We start from the raw sequence: 16039 nt of genomic DNA, 5'->3' as shown, positions 1-16039 counted from the left end.
TCAGATCTTAAAGAACAAAACAAAACAAAAACAAACAAGGGAGTCATTGAGCAATGCAGATATAACTCTTTTTCTGTTACCTACTCTCAGTAGGGATATAATATTTTAGATCTTGTTATGTTTCCCATCTTAATAAATTGTTAGAAAGATGAGTTAAGAACAAAAACAGGAGTCTGCATAACTTCACCCTGATCTTGAATCATTCTGCCTAAAGTTGGTGACCCACTGAAAATCTCTTTATTTCATGGTTTGTGTTTATGACTGCCTTAGTTGATTCTCCCTCATTTTGATGGCATTGCAAAAGTGTCCATCTCTATTTCCTTGAGACAATTAAATAAGTTAATTATTTTTCCAATTAGACTCTGCTACTCTAGACAGACACTCAAAAATGCCTACTGTAGGTTTATAACAATTTAAAGCCTTCTAAATTGTCCTCCACCCATACTTCCAGTGACTTAATTGGGCAGGGGGAATGAACTCACTAAGTGGTAGCACTGTAGAAGCTGTAAAATTGGCAGATATTCTCAGAGGAACTGACATGGAGAGCAGAGTGAATGATGCTGACAAATACTATTAGAAACCACGGTCACTATACTACTCCATGAAGTGGCATGATCTTGGGAAAACACGGCCATCAATAAAAATCTACAAAAGGGTATATTATCATTGCTTATGGCTTTATCGAGTACAGAGGTGTATGAAAGCCTCTAGCAATGCCTGTGGCTGCTCCTGGGCAGGCAACTCGGAGAGACTGTGGTTTTGTTCGTGACAACCTGTGTTTTTGATATTGTTTCTGTCTTTTCGACAGGCTATTAGGTTTCATCTTGCTATTCCCATATCTGTTTCTATGTTAGTAAATGATAAATTAATTATTAGAAGAAATTATGCAGTTTTCTAATTATGGAAGTGTCTTTTACATCGGTGTCTGCCTGTTTTCCTTTGTATTATATCTGCAAATTTCTATGTGTGTATCCTTGATTTTTTGTGTGTGCCTCATCAGTCAGGGGATTCATAGAAAGTACAGGACATACATACTGTTCCAGAGTTAATGAAGTTTTATCTCAGAATTCTGCAATGGGCTTGCTGAACAGCCTTATGTGTTAAAAATAAGAAATAAATCAGTGTAACAATTGAGGTTTCAGTTTTTTATTAATTTGGCCTAATCAAATGACTGATTTAATATAAGAACTACCTAAACATGCCCTTCCAGATAGTAAACATTTCATTTTCACTCTAAACTGAAGCACTAGCTAGTCATTTTCATACCAACCTCTGACTCAAGTTTCATTTTTTTTCCTTTCAGGAGGGGCAGCTTCTCCCAGGTGTTATTCAGAAGGATGTTCTATCACAACAGCAGCAATTTTCACCCTGCCACATTTTTCCTTATTGGAATTCCAGGACTGGAAAAGTTCCATGCCTGGATTTCACTGCCTTTCTGCTCTGTTTACCTGGTGGCTTTGTTCGGCAATGCCACAATTCTGCTGGTTATCAAGGTGGAGAAGACCCTCCGGGATCCTATGTTCTACTTCCTGGCCATCCTTTCAGCGACTAATTTGGCTCTTTCTACGACCTCTGTGCCCCGCATGCTGGGCATCTTCTGGTTTGATGCTCATGAGATTAACTTTGGGGCTTGTGTTGCTCAGATGTTTTTGATACACGCCTTCACTGGCATGGAGGCTGAGGTCCTACTGGCCATGGCCTTTGACTGATATGTGGCCATCTGTGCTCCACTCCACTACACAACCATCTTGACAGCTCGGGTGCTGATGGGCATCAGTTTATATATTGTAATTTGCCCAGTCCTGCTTATACTCCCCATGATCTACCTCATCTACAGACTACCCTAATTGTTTGGAGAGTAACATTTTCAGAGTTGCTTAGAATAAAAGGGGATATACGATACTGAATTCAGGACCAAACCATAAAATTTTCAATATGGTTTATACATTAGATAATAATAAACCCAATGTCAGTTTAGATAGTAAATTGATAGAGCGACAGTAGAGCAAAAATGGTCTGCCTCGAGGGCCCTTATCCTTGAACAAAAAATTGTACTGCCTCCCTAAATGATGGTCTGGGATGGTGAGGGAATGAACTCCATCAATCATGATGTGCTCTAACACAGAGCAAGGTAAAAAAAGTTTCTCGGTGACTCACAAGTTCCTCGAGAAACCTCACTCGTCTGCCTTCCTTTCCTAAACAGCCAGGTGTCCCTAATGGCTTCCTCTCTTTGACTCAGGAACAGATTCAAAACCAGATCCTTAGAGACTTTGTGCACTTTATGAAACTGGCTTTAGGGAATTTTCTTTTGAAAGCTCCTCCCAGGCAAAGAGCTGAGTCCTCATAAAGACAGAGGAGATAGAAAAAAAACAGACACAGGACTCCATCCTGGTCCTCAGACTGGTGAGTCTTCTTTGTCTCCCAACTCACAGGTACATCCCAAGGCCACAATGATGGACTGAAGGAAAGAGAAAGCATAGACAGGAATGGGAGGAGACAAGGGATAATTATTTGGGAAAGAAGACTAAGGTCTAAAACTTAGGGAATGAATAGGATCACAATTAAGAAGGGTCATCAATACAGTAAAAGCATTTGGATTTCAGTCTGAAAACACATGCGTTTTAGAAAAATAAGTCTGCTAACTAGATTTAAGGGTTATTTTATCTTTATTGTCCTTATTTTACGAGTGTCAAAATTGAGGTATAGACATGTTAAATTATGTGTGCAAGGTCACAGTCCGTAAAGATAATACTTGTTATCTGCTTTCCTTCAAGATAGAACAGGAAAGTAGAAAGCTGGGTTTATACACAATTTGACTAAAGAGTTCACTCTTAAGCTCTAGAAATAACCATGCTATAATCAACATAAGAAAAATGATGGTTTGAACTAGTCCCATTGGGATGGAGACAAATGTTCTTATTTTAAACATATTGGAGAATTAGAATTAATAGTATTTTTTAAGTGTGTGGTAAGGGAAGGTGGTTGATGCTGAGATTTCAGATTTAGCCAGTTCATTTACTTAATGGTTATGACAAAAGCAGATATCTACAAAATTTCCATGGTGCCTATATTTCTTCCAAGATTTTCTACTGGGTTTTTACATCATTTAGTTTACTTACTAAATTCTCAGACAATGCCCTATTGTAGGATTTAAGTATCTTAGTTGAGAGATACAATTTTCCCATTAATTTATTTACAAACAAGAATATAATACCATCTCTCCCTCTTTCAGAAATCCAAAGATGTAGCACATTTTTCTGCTTTGCCATCATTTAAGTAAATTTCCCTTTACTGATTATCATTTGCATATTTTTTAACAACTTGAATGCACTTTGAACTTCTTAAAATGCTTTTTATACTTCAGTTACACAAGCAAATTCCCTTTATACTTGAAAAGACATGTTGAGGATTAAATGAGAATATGTGTAACGTGCAATGCTAAGAACAGAGTATTGCCCAAAATATAATGATCAATGTATGTATTTTCTACATACCATAGATATTTCTTTATTCATCAAGAAAAGTAATCCTAAAAATATCTCACTTGCATACCAATATTCATAGCATTAATTACAATACCCACAAGGTGGAATTAATTTAAGTGTCCACCAACAGATGAATGCATAAACAAAATGTGGTTCATACATATAGCTGCAAAAGAAATGAAGTTCTGGTACACACTACAACATGGATGGAACCTTGAAAACTGCATGCTGTGCAAAATAATCCAAACACAATCGACAAATATCTAGCCAAGGAATATCTAGAACAGGAAAATTCATATACAGAAAGATGCTTAGAGGTTACCAGTTGCCATGGGTGGGGGTGGGGGAGGTGCAATGGGGAGTTACACAATAATAATAATACATATGTGTGCCACCCATTTCTGATCTAGAACCCTGAACTAAAGGTCAGTTAAAGAAGGTGCTGCTCTGCAAGCAATCAGACTTCATTTTCTCCAGATTTACTGCCCTAGTTATTTCTCTGGTTAGCTTCAGACAGAAAGAAATGACTCTCTATTGCATGTTAATTTCTCTTTACTGATTATTTATTTCATTGTATGCTGAGAAAAAAGAAAAACTTTTTTGCCCCTGGATATCTGAGAATAATGCCTAAATTCCTCATCTAGCAACTTTTTTTTTTTTTTTAGGAATACAGGAAATTGCATTTAATAGAAGGCAGACTTCTATGGGCACTTATATTGATAACTGACAAAAAACTTGCCTCCTGAGAAATCCTACTTCCATTCCTCATGTTCCCCATCTCCATAACTTTCCATAGTATATACTATTTTACTACAATGCCAGGACATTAGGAAAAAACCTGTATTTCTATAGACCTTTCAGAGAATGTGTCCTGCCAACAGTGTCTCCTGCCCTTAGTTTGCTTCTTTGCAAATGGTTACCATTTCTTCCTGGGAGCTCCTTCTTTATTTATGCTCAGTGGTCTGCTCCTTCAGTGGCCTCTTTTATCATATGCACTCTTCCCTTTGGCTTTGTTTTCCTCACTTCATTGCCTTGATAATGTTCTAAGTTCCTTACTGAAACTGTGGGCATGGTTAGTACTGGTCCTATGGATTCCACAAATAATCAGAGATGATCAAAAGAGAGACTTTTTACTACAAAACATTTACAAATACAAAATGACTCTATAATTTGGAAATACTCTCCTGAAAATGCTGTAAGCAATGTACTTGAAAACATTTAAGAAAAGTTTGTATAACTTTGAAAATGGTAGACTTGGTTTACTCCTAAAAATTCAATGCACAAAATGTTTCCTTTTCTATAGAATCTTTTCTCCAAAATATTCACCATGGGTCCCAAACTCATAAAATCAGGATTGTCTCAGATTTAAAATAAAGAAATCTCTAATTCACATAGATGCAATTTCTAAAGGAGATTATGTATTTGTGCAAATGTCTGTGTGGAGGTGGGAGCTGTGTATATAAGCATGAATAAGGCATAATTTATATTTTCCTTACTTTGTATTCAGTTGATGATTAGGAAAGAATATAACTAATGAAGTAGGCAATAAGGAAAAATATTAGCATAATGTAGTGATAACGGCATTGCAAATTAACAGAAAGAAGTATTCTAACGAAGATAAACATATTATATAGAACTCTCATTTTAATTCAGTTCATATATTCTTCCAGAGCCTTTGCATTGAGATGCCACTCCTTTACAGTGCTCTCTATGTAATACACTTTTAATTGTGTGAATTAACTGAGGAAGACAAGGCATAGAAATTCCTGACATTTTTTATTTCTCCCTAGGTCTACAAAGCTGCAGACTGACCAGCACACATTTGTTAGGACAGTGGACTTCTGCTTATGCCTCACCAAGCAGGATGTTCCTGCCCAATGACACTGGGTTCCATCCCACATCCTTCCTACTGCTAGGGATTCCAGGACTGGAAACATTCCACATCTGGATCGGCTTTCCCTTTTTTGCTGTGTACATGATTGCACTCATAGGAAACTTCACTATTCTCTTTCTGATCCAGGCTGAGAGCAGCCTACACCAGCCCATGTTCTACTTCCTGGCCATGTTGGCCACCACTGACTTGGGCATCTCCACAACTACCATCCCTAAGATGCTCGGCATCTTCTGGTTTAGCCTCAGGGAGATCATCTTTGAAGCTTGCCTCACCCAGATGTTTTTCATTCACAATTTCACTGGGATGGAGTCAGCAGTCCTCTTAGCAATGGCTTATGACCGCTATGTGGCCATCTGCAACCCACTGCGATACAGCACCATCCTCACCAACAAGCTCATTTCTGTGATTGGTCTAGCTATATTAGTGAGGCAATTTATTTTTGTTCTTCCATCTGTATTTTTCATACTGCGATTGCCTTTCTGTGGGAATCATATCATCCCCCATACCTATTGTGAACACATGGGACTTGCTCGCCTGTCCTGTGCCAGTATCAGCATCAATATTATTTATGGCTTAGGTGCCATATCTATCCTATTTTTGGACATTATAGCCATAGCTCGCTCTTATGTTCAGATACTCTGTGCTGTTTTCCGTCTTCCTTCCCGTGACGCTCGACTCAAGTCCCTCAGCACATGTGGTTCACACATTTGTGTAATTCTTGCTTTCTATACACCAGCCCTCTTTTCCTTTATGACGCATCGCTTTGGCCATAATGTCCCCCGCTATATCCACATTCTTCTAGCCAATCTTTATGTCATAGTTCCACCAATGCTCAACCCTATCATATATGGAGTCAGAACCAAACAGATCTATGACCGTGTGAAGAAAATATTATCACTGAAATAAGGAATGATAAAGGTCTAACAACTAATACATGTGAGATGAATGGGAAGCAAAATTTCATATTATATTAAATAGTTATATATGTGTTGGACAGAAAGGCTTATTCATATTGGCTCCCATCTGTAAGTATTTAAATGAATCCAGGGACTGAAAATAGAGGCTTTATTATCAAATTCATGTCATCAATGATAGTCAATGAGACATTATATATGATGCTTGATCACTGAAATCAATAAATTTAAATAAGATTTAGAGTTTTTGTCATACTGTTTTTTAAAAAATTTATGTTATTTACTATTATTTGGGGGGGGTGGGTGTTCCAGAGTTTCAGTTATTTCCTTATTGTGAAATATAACATATATACAAAAAGTTGATAACTTTCAAATTACAATTTAACAGGTAGCTATAGAGCAAATTTCAAAGAATGCTATGGGTTACATTTCCACCATTTCAATTCTTTCATTCTAGCTATTCTAGTACCCTAACAACTAAGAAAAAGATAATTATGACAGATTCAGTGTTCATAATCCTTTATTAAATTCTATCTTCTCTGTTGCTACCCATTCCTCTAGTTTAATCACTTTCCCAATCTTCAGGGATTTTTAGGCAGTGACCACTCTAACTTGTTCATGTTGAAAAGGGTTGTTAATATAATGGGAAAAAGGGACACATGACACATCTGGTTGTTGTTCTTGAAGAGGCTATTGCCTCTGTGTTTTGAGACTTAGCTGGCCTAAGAGTTCGCTGGAGGATTTAATTTTTGAAGAATAAACTTAGTGAGTGCCACAAAGGGGTTTTGGGGGCTCCATTTCTTATTTTGGATGTGGCACTGGTTGGAATCTCCTATGACTACATCATCCATACTGCTTTCCACCTCCCATCTCCAGTTGCCTGTCACAAAACCCTGAGAACATGCAACACATGTTGGAGTCATGTGCTTTCTATATACCCTCCCTCTGTACCTTCATCAGCTATTTGGCAAAAAGAAAAAAAAGTCCTCCATTTTCATATTGGCAAATTATGTCCATAATCTTGTTGTCAAACTCTATGTGGTCATCCTGACTTCCCTCACTCTTGTTTTCTATAGTGTAGGAATTGAGCAGATTTGTGAACATGTGATCCACGTATTCACTTTAAAGAAGGAGTTTGTCTTTAGTTCCTAAGGATGTGAATGTAACTTAAAGAAGGTGATTTTAACGCTACTTTCTATTGATTATGTACTTAAATGATAAGATCAAAAGACCCTGCAGATTCTGGTTGACTTTGGAGAATGCTTTTAGGTCTTATCATCATTTTTCCTCTTCCTATTGGTGTTGAGTGTTTATTTTTCTGATTGCAGGGCTCCATTACAAAGCAGGAAATATCCCCCTGGAATTGCTTTCAGTTTTTAACTTTGGATATCAAGTAAATCTCTAAGACTGTGTATTTGGAAATAGGATAGTATTCCAGGTGGTCACAATTAGTTTATTGCAACTGTCTTGGTGTTTCTCTGCAAGAAAGAACTAAATTTGATGTAAAATAAGAGAGTTATTGGTAATTGTTAAAGTTTTAAATATGAATGTATTATTTCTCAGAGGAATCACTGAGGTATGGGTGGGGAGGGTTAATTGTCTCTAGTCCTCCTCCTTTATTCCTGCACTTTTATGCTTATTCATCAAAAAAATCTTACAGGCACTATTTGCCATGAACATTCACCATGTTCTCTCTTTCTGACACCATGTGCCTTCATTTTTCCAGAGAAAAACAAAGTAAAAATACTTGAAAAGGATACTTTTGTTAAAGAAAGAAAGTCTTATTTATATAAGAAGCTTGAATGTAGAGAATTCTAATAATGGAAATCAGAGTCATGTTCAATTACATATTTTTCTCTGTGTGCGTGTGTGTGTGTGTCAGGGTTCATGCATATGTGTGTGTGTGTGTGTGTGGTGTGCTTAATGTATTTAGGCCTCTCTCTAATATGTCTAAATAAATGGTCAATTTCTTCCTCTTCTAAGGTGTTTTTATTTGTGGAATGCAATAGACAGCCACCATTTCAAACTTGATGTTTTGCAAATGTAGATTAACATCAAACAAATGCAGGGAGAAAATGCCTTTTCAAAGTCAGCTATATTCATGGGGATTTCTGAGGGGTTCTTTCTGATTTTTGTGTAATCTTTTCTGGGCATATCTCCTTCATAATTCCTGGAGATCACAGGTGGATTGTTGATTATTTTAATGCATTTACTGCTGGCATAAAATGATGTGAACATAAAAATAGTGAAACAGAATACAAGGGTATCTGCTCAGGAGTCTACAAACTAATTTTCTGATAGTCCATGACACTGTACCATTATATAGTATGATGAAATGGGACTGAACACAAATCTTTGGGTTCAAAAATATGGAATGTAAGGTAATTACATGTCAGCAAAGAGCATGAACTACTGACTAGAGACCTCAGAGAAACTCTCAGGAAGGAATTAATGAAGGGTGGTAAAATGGTATATCTCCATGTGGTTATCAGTGAAATATATTTCCTGTGAGCACCTTAAGCACATCATCTATTCTTTTCTCTTAGAGATAGGAAGATGCACATAGTGAAATCATAATGGCTTCCATTATCCAAAGTACATCTCACAGCAGTTTTTAATGATGTTTTAAAGTTGCATATTGTGCTTCATTTTAAGTACACTTCAAATTTAATATTATTTAACAAGAAATCATATTCATAACGTTTTTTTCACATTAATAAATTATTTCTTTACTTTTATTTCATTGATTTTAAACCACCATCCAATATGCAAATCCCCTCCCCTGTACACGCAGGATTACCAGCACCATCCCTCAATGAAATTAAATTCACAGTGTGCTGTATTGAGAGGGAACATTTACACACATTTCCTAACACATTTCACATGCATTACTCTACAAGTATGGGTAGTTTCTATTAAAAATTTCAGGAGAGTTTAATTTTCATGTTCTAATGGTATATTTTATATTCAATATGTTTATTGTCTCCCACCATCAACTTCTCTTTTTGTTTCCATGCCCTACACTAAGAAGAGTAGGAATTCCTGACAAAAACTCTGAAAATATAGCACCCAGTCCAAATTCCCCTCAACTCCGCAGCCTTTCTAAAGCATGCAGCAGAAAATTTACAGTTCCAGTAATAAAGATGCTGTTCTGCTTACTGAGATCAGGTTCTAAAGGGAAGATATTTTTAAGTAAAGTTTTATTTTTCATGGAAAAAAAACGAGAACAGCAAAAAGCACTTAATAAAATTGCTTTCTTCATAAAATGTTTACTTCAAAGAATTGATTTTTTATAAGGTATGAAGTAAGGGACCAACATACTATAATTCCAGGAACAACATAATTCCAGGGTAAACATCATTTAAATGAAGAAACTTAGTTATGCATCATAGCAACTCATAGTAACTTTAGGAAAGGTTTAAGAAAGAAAAGAAAATATATAATCCAATGTAAAATTTCCATAGAATGGTTTCTGAATTCAATCACTCCTAACAAGGTTGAAACATGCTCTCATAGCTTGTGTTTTGTTCCCAAAAACTTTCAAGTTTCAAAAAGTGATAACCCCAGTGGGAGACCAATCGAAGCAACTGTCATTCATTACAGGAAAAATAAAAATGCCCTTGGATAGGGAGACAGAAATATTTGTTCAGATTTTGGGGTTTGCAAATAATGAACAGCATTACCTGCGGCAATTTGATATCCTTTTTATTATTCATTTTTTCTTCTGACAAGTGAATGTTGCTATTCCTTACTTACATGTTATAGTGATTATTAAATGATATAGTATATTCATAAAGCTGGCAGAGCCCATCTAACATGGTATTATTATGATTATGATTACTCATGTGTGGTGGTTGTTAAATGTATATGCCATATAATTTTCTTTTGTTTCTATAAATTCATCCCAAATGTTAGGAAACATAAATGGTTATATTTATACTCTCAGATTTTCAGGAGTTAATGCTGCATTTTTGGATTTCTGAGCATACATTTATGACACCATTTTAGGATGATGATAAAATAATTATCAATATGTGCAAACAATTTGCACATATATATCAGTTGCCAAAATGCAGCATACTGATGACATTTAATATTTGATGTTGGATTTTTGTGGAGGCAGCAATCACTGCATTTATGCAGACTGTAGAGACAATATGAAAGAAGAGTGGGAAGTAAATATACATCAAATTTGCTAAGTTAACTGATTTTAATAAATTATCTACAATGAAAAACTAAAATTTTGTTTCCATGAATATGCCATGGTATGATTACTTAGTTGTAAAATTTTGAAAATCTCACAAAGCTTCTAGAAGAAATCCAAGGAAAATCAATAGAATTCACAAACAGTATTATGGGTTTTAGAAGTGAGAGAGATCATTTTGCATTAGGTTTATTACGGAAGATATAATGGATGATATGGTAGTTAAGCTGTACAGGAAGACAGAATTTCCATAGGCATAATCTGTGTTAGTGCACTAGATAAATGAAAAATGCATGATATTTTTGGAGGCACTTTGGTTGACTCACTTCAGAAGCTGTAAACTGTGCACTTAGCCAGATGAAGGACACTCAGTTCTTCAAGATATCTGAAGGCGTACTATGTTCCATTCCTATCATGTTGTGTTACCTGCTGAGCTGTGTCAAGCTGATTACTTCCTCATTGCCAACTCTTATCTAAAACTCAGTTTGTTCAACTGTGACCCTTATACGACCTGTGCTCTGGACCCGCTGTCTTGCCAGACAGATAAAAGTTCTTCATTTTCTTGGTCCAATGGTCCAATGGTTACAGATTTTCTTGTCTCTCTTACACTTTTCATGCTAATAGTATATTGGTCAAAGGAAATCAATAGCCAAAGGAAATCAATAGCCAAGCATCAATCAGTGAAATTAAATTAATAATTCAACTGAAATGCAATAGAGATTTGTAATTTCTGAGAAGAATGATGTTTTGGTAATTGCTACTTAGAAACACCTTCTCTATTGCTGGCATTGTCTTAGAAATGTAATACTCATCTCCTTAACTTTTTACCCTATATGACAGGCTGAATACCAAAAGGAGGTACTTATCAGACTTTTATGAAGTAACTTTGCATAAGTAAGTCCCCTACAACCTACTTAGAACAAAGATAATTACTTTTCTTGCTCACCTTATTGCTGCGATAAGTTTCCCTTCAATCAGTAGGTTGGGTAGGCTTTATGTCAGTTTCAGATCTCTATATGTCTCATTCCAGGACCCTGGCTGAAGGAGTAGTAGCTCCCCAGGGCATACTCATTACATGGCAAATTTCAGGAAGGTTGGAGCAAATCCAAATCTTGCAATCATACTTGGTAGGGTATCTGTTTTCACCTTACAGATTTTCTTGTCTCTCTTACACCTTTCATGCTAATAGTACATTGGTCAAAGGGAATCAATAGCCAAACATCAAAACAATGTCATAGATATATACTCTACCTGCAATGAAAGATCTATGAATCTATGCTGAAGAATAACTACAATTATTGCTAAATTGCTTCCCTTAATCTACATAATTGCGACCATTGGTAGAGAAATTGGCTTCTCTTACTTTAGCCTTCCCCAATCATTTTTGCCAAACTGTCTGTGGTGCCTTCATTTTCTTTTGACATCTACTCTATGCTAGTCTGCCATCAACTTGATTTTTCTTTCATGAGGAGGAAGAGGGTGAAGACAGAATAATATTGACTTTCTAGTGACACCAAATCACGGTGTTGTGCATTTATAAATTTGGAGATACATGTCATACTGCCAAGATCACCAGTATAATGTCACACATTTTCCATGTTTATTAGTAACACTAATAGTAATTCTTAGCCTTATTATTAAGAAAATAAAAAACAAATTCAAAAGTGTTGGAGAGGATGTGAAGAAATAGAACACTCATTCTTTGCTGCTGGGAATGTAAAATGGTTCAGTCACTGTGGAAGACAGTTCAGCAATTCCTCAGAAAACTAAGTATAGAGTTGTCATATGACTCAGCAATCCCTCTACTATGTATGTAGCAAATGTAATTGAAAGGAGAGACTCAACTATTTTCACAATGATGTTCATAGCAGCATTATTCACAATTGCCAAAAGACACAAGCAACCTGTGTCCATCAATGGATGGATAAATAAAATATGGTATATACATACAATGGAATATTAAAATACACACACACACATATAATTTTTGGAACAGCCCTCATACATATCTTAATAGTTATCATCATACAAGAATGAGGCATATCATTTATCCTGGGATCCATTCTTCATGTCACTTGTCCTCATAATGCTGAGGTATTGCTGTTGATTACACAGGGGTAGTTGGAGTGATAGGGGAGTGGGGGCAGAGCAGGATCTGACTTCCATTCATGCTGTGTGAGTAGTCAAAAAATAGTGTAGTTAGAAAGGATTCTTGGCTCTATGATGCAGTTTTAAAATTAGAGGCCTCAGAACACTTGATTCAAGCTTTTAGATATTCCCAGTCACTACAGAAAATGAGTAAGTATGGCATTTCCAGGGGAGCTTCATCCTCTACAGAAAGTTTTCCTTTTGAGGGATCCTGAGGCCACCCTGACCCTGCAAAAACAGGAGAACACTGTCACTGAGAAGGGAGCCCAGGCCATAGTTTATAATACTGTGGATGCCCCCCACAAAAGGCTCAGATACGTGGTGCAGCCCAGCAAACTAGACACTGAGGACAGTTTCTAGAAGGAACATTAGGTAGTATCACAGATATATTTTGGACAATAGTTCCAGGTTCCCTTTACTGCAGCTACCACTATAGACTGGGAGCCCCAGACACTGTGTGGTGCACCTTCAGGGCAGATATGAGCTTGGAGGAGTAGCCAGAATCCAGACCCATGGAAAGTTCAGGGAGACTGATGTAGTGATCAGTAGAGTGACATCTACAGAATAATTTCTATATTTTATTAGTTGTAAGGCATTATGCTAAAATGCAACCTAGGAAAGCTATAATGAATGCTATTAAAGAAATATGGGAAAATAGAGTATGAATTAACTAATTCTGCTGAGGCACAGGATAAAGAGTTAAGATAATCTGTGGAATTTGATCTGGGTTAGGAAGGAAGCTCTAAGTACAGATAAATCTGGAGAAAGCATGAAAGGAACGATGAGATTTCTCCCCAGCACAGAGGAGGCAGGGCTGACTCCTGAAAAAAATAGGTGTTTCAAGTTGCCTGAGTGAAGAATACTAGAAAAGGGCTGTGCCCTAAGAAAAAGGGCACATAGTGCCAGGTAGCAACTCTGGATGTAGATTGGCTAACTGGGAGAAGGGACTGGCTCTGAAGGATTTTTTCATTTTTATTCATTTATTTATTTTTCCTTTTTAGCATAAAGAAAGCAGCAGGCTAATTCAGTTGTTAGCACTGCCCTAAGCAAGGGAAGAGTAAAGCAATGTCTGAGAAACAAAGTATTATTCCAGTAAAGGAGATAATTCCCTGAAGGTGTATCTTTCCAAGGGAAGGGAGGGCAGGGCTTGTACAAGTGGTGTCTCTCATTCAATAACTCAGAACCCAGGGGCTGGGAATCAGAAACAGATAAAGTGTACCCTCTCTCTCAGCCTCTGTATCAACTATGCCCCTGACAGATCAGGTTTTGCTAGGAATTAAAGGCATCCTACCCCTTTATATGAGTAGGGTACTGCAGACTGAGAAATACCATCTGCTGGGCAGGATAGAAAAAGCACAAAGTCAAGAAGCTTCACAGGAAAGAGTAGAACCCTGCTGTGTCTCTTCCCCAGGGACTCTTGATACTGATTACATGCTTTTCCTGAGTCCTGGGCTTGTCTTCTCTGGGAAAATCTGATTTGGGTAGATCTTATCTGGGGAGATCCTCCTCAAAAGAAAACTTCCATACAGGCAAGGAAAGAACAAGAAATATAAGAGATGAAAAATTCTGATCAATTAAACAGAAGCTGTGCTAGAGGTCTAGAACTGAATGTCAAAGAACAGATACAGAACAGAGTCAACAAGAAAACCTTGGGTAAAAGAGATAAAATGACCTCCAGAACAAACAAATCAAGGAAATCAGATGCCTAAACACTAGCAAAAAATCATGAGCCATACAAGGAAAAACTGAGATTTGGCACAGTCAAAGGAAAAAACTAACACTCCAAATCAGATGCATCAGTTGAAACTACTAATTAAAGATGTTCAAACAAACCTTCAAAAACAAATCAATGAGTTGAAGGAAAATTTAGAAAAAGAGATGAATGATATAAAGAAGACAATTTGGTGACCATATAGAAAAACCTGAAAGACTGAAAAAACAAATGGCAGAGCTTTTGGGAATGAAAGGCACAACAGAAGAGATAAAAAACAAAATGGAGGCATAGAACAGCATATCTGAAGAGGCAGAAGAAAGGATTAGTGAAGTAGAGGACATGACATGTGAAATCTTACACAGAAGAGATGGGGTAGAGAATGGAAAAATATGAACAGGGTCTCAGGGAACTGAATGACAACATGAAATGCAAAAAAAAAAAAAAAAAAAAAAAAAAAAATGAGGTGTTATGCATGTTCCTGATGGAAAAGAGAAGAGAAAAAGTGCAGAAAGAATAATGGAGGAGATAATCACTTAAAATACCCCAACTCTTATGAAAGAAATATAATTACAAGTCCAAGAAATGCAGCATGCCCCAAAGAGAATAGGTCTGAACAGAACTATTCCAAGACACTTTGTAATCAGATTGTCAAAGAGACAAAGAGAATTCTGAAAGCAGCAAGAGGAAAGTGATCCTTCACATGCAAGGGAAGCTCAATAACATTATGTTCCAATTTCTCAGCAGAAACCATGGAGGCAAGAGGGCAGTGTTATGACATATTTACGATATTGATAGAGAATAACTACAAACAAAGAATTCTAAAGCCAACAAAACTGTCCTTCAAAAGTGAGGGAGAGTTTAAAATATTTTCAGACAAAGAGACAATTAGAGTGTTTATGAAGAAGAGACCACCTCTGCAAGAAATTCTAAAGGGAGTGCTACAGGCAGATAGAAAAAGACAGGAGAGAGAGGTTTGGAGAATAGTGCAGAGGTGAAAATTATGAGTGTGCCAGTTTGGATGTATTATGTCCCTCAAAATGCTATGTTCTTTGATGGAACCTTCTGGGGGCCAATGAATTAGTGTTGATTAGGTGGAACTTATTGACTGTTTCCATGGAGATGTGGCTCAATCAACTATGGGCAAAACCTTTGACTGGATAATTTCCATGGAGGTGTTACCCCACCCATTCAGGGTGGGTCTGAATTAAATCACTGGAGCCATATAAAAGAGCTGGCAAACAGAAGAAACTCAGAGCAGCTAAGAGTGACATTTTGGAGAGCACTTAGAGAGACATTTTGAAGATTGCCATTCAAAGCTGACATTTTGGAGAGTGCCATTTTGAAACACAACCTGGGAGTAAGCAGACACCAGCCACATGCCTTTCCAGCTAACAGAGGTTTTCTGGATGCCAATGGCCTTTCTCCAGTGAAGGTACCCTATTGTTGATGCCTTACCTTGGACACTTTATGGCCTTAAGATGGTAACTTTGTAACCAAATAAACCCCCTTTATAAAACCAATCCATTTCTGGTGTTTTGCAAAACGGCAGCATTAGGAAACTAGAATAATGAGTAACCATAAAAAGACAGGAAAAAAAAGATATGTCATATGAAATCCAAAATAATGTATTTAACTACCCAATCAAAACACATAGACTGTCAGAATGGATTAAAAAACAAG

At 36.8% G+C, this 16039-nt stretch overlaps 1 protein-coding gene across 1 annotated transcript; it reads left to right on the top strand.

The window, feature by feature from the left end:
• The first annotated feature begins 1337 nt into the window (after positions 1 to 1337).
• Positions 1338 to 6285, top strand: LOC119536155 (olfactory receptor 52E2-like). The gene is made up of 2 exons (XM_037838839.1): positions 1338 to 1493; positions 5506 to 6285. Exons 1-2 carry the CDS (start codon positions 1338 to 1340, stop codon positions 6283 to 6285), a joined length of 936 nt encoding a protein of 311 aa, XP_037694767.1.
• The last annotated feature ends 9754 nt before the right edge of the window (positions 6286 to 16039 follow it).

This window comes from Choloepus didactylus, chromosome 6 (assembly GCF_015220235.1).
Source record: "Choloepus didactylus isolate mChoDid1 chromosome 6, mChoDid1.pri, whole genome shotgun sequence".
NCBI lineage: Eukaryota > Metazoa > Chordata > Mammalia > Pilosa > Megalonychidae > Choloepus > Choloepus didactylus.
The sequence above is the reverse complement of the archived record's forward strand: the minus strand, read 5'-3'. Positions and strand labels throughout refer to the sequence as shown.

Excerpts from the sequence above, each read along its gene's own strand:
- LOC119536155 (XM_037838839.1), top strand. The coding sequence starts at position 1,338 with ATGTTCTATCACAACAGCAGCAATTTTCACCCTGCCACATTTTTCCTT. Across the intron at positions 1,494-5,505 it reads CAATTCTGCTGGTTATCAAG|GCTGAGAGCAGCCTACACCA; the intron begins GTGGAGAAGACC and ends TTTCTGATCCAG.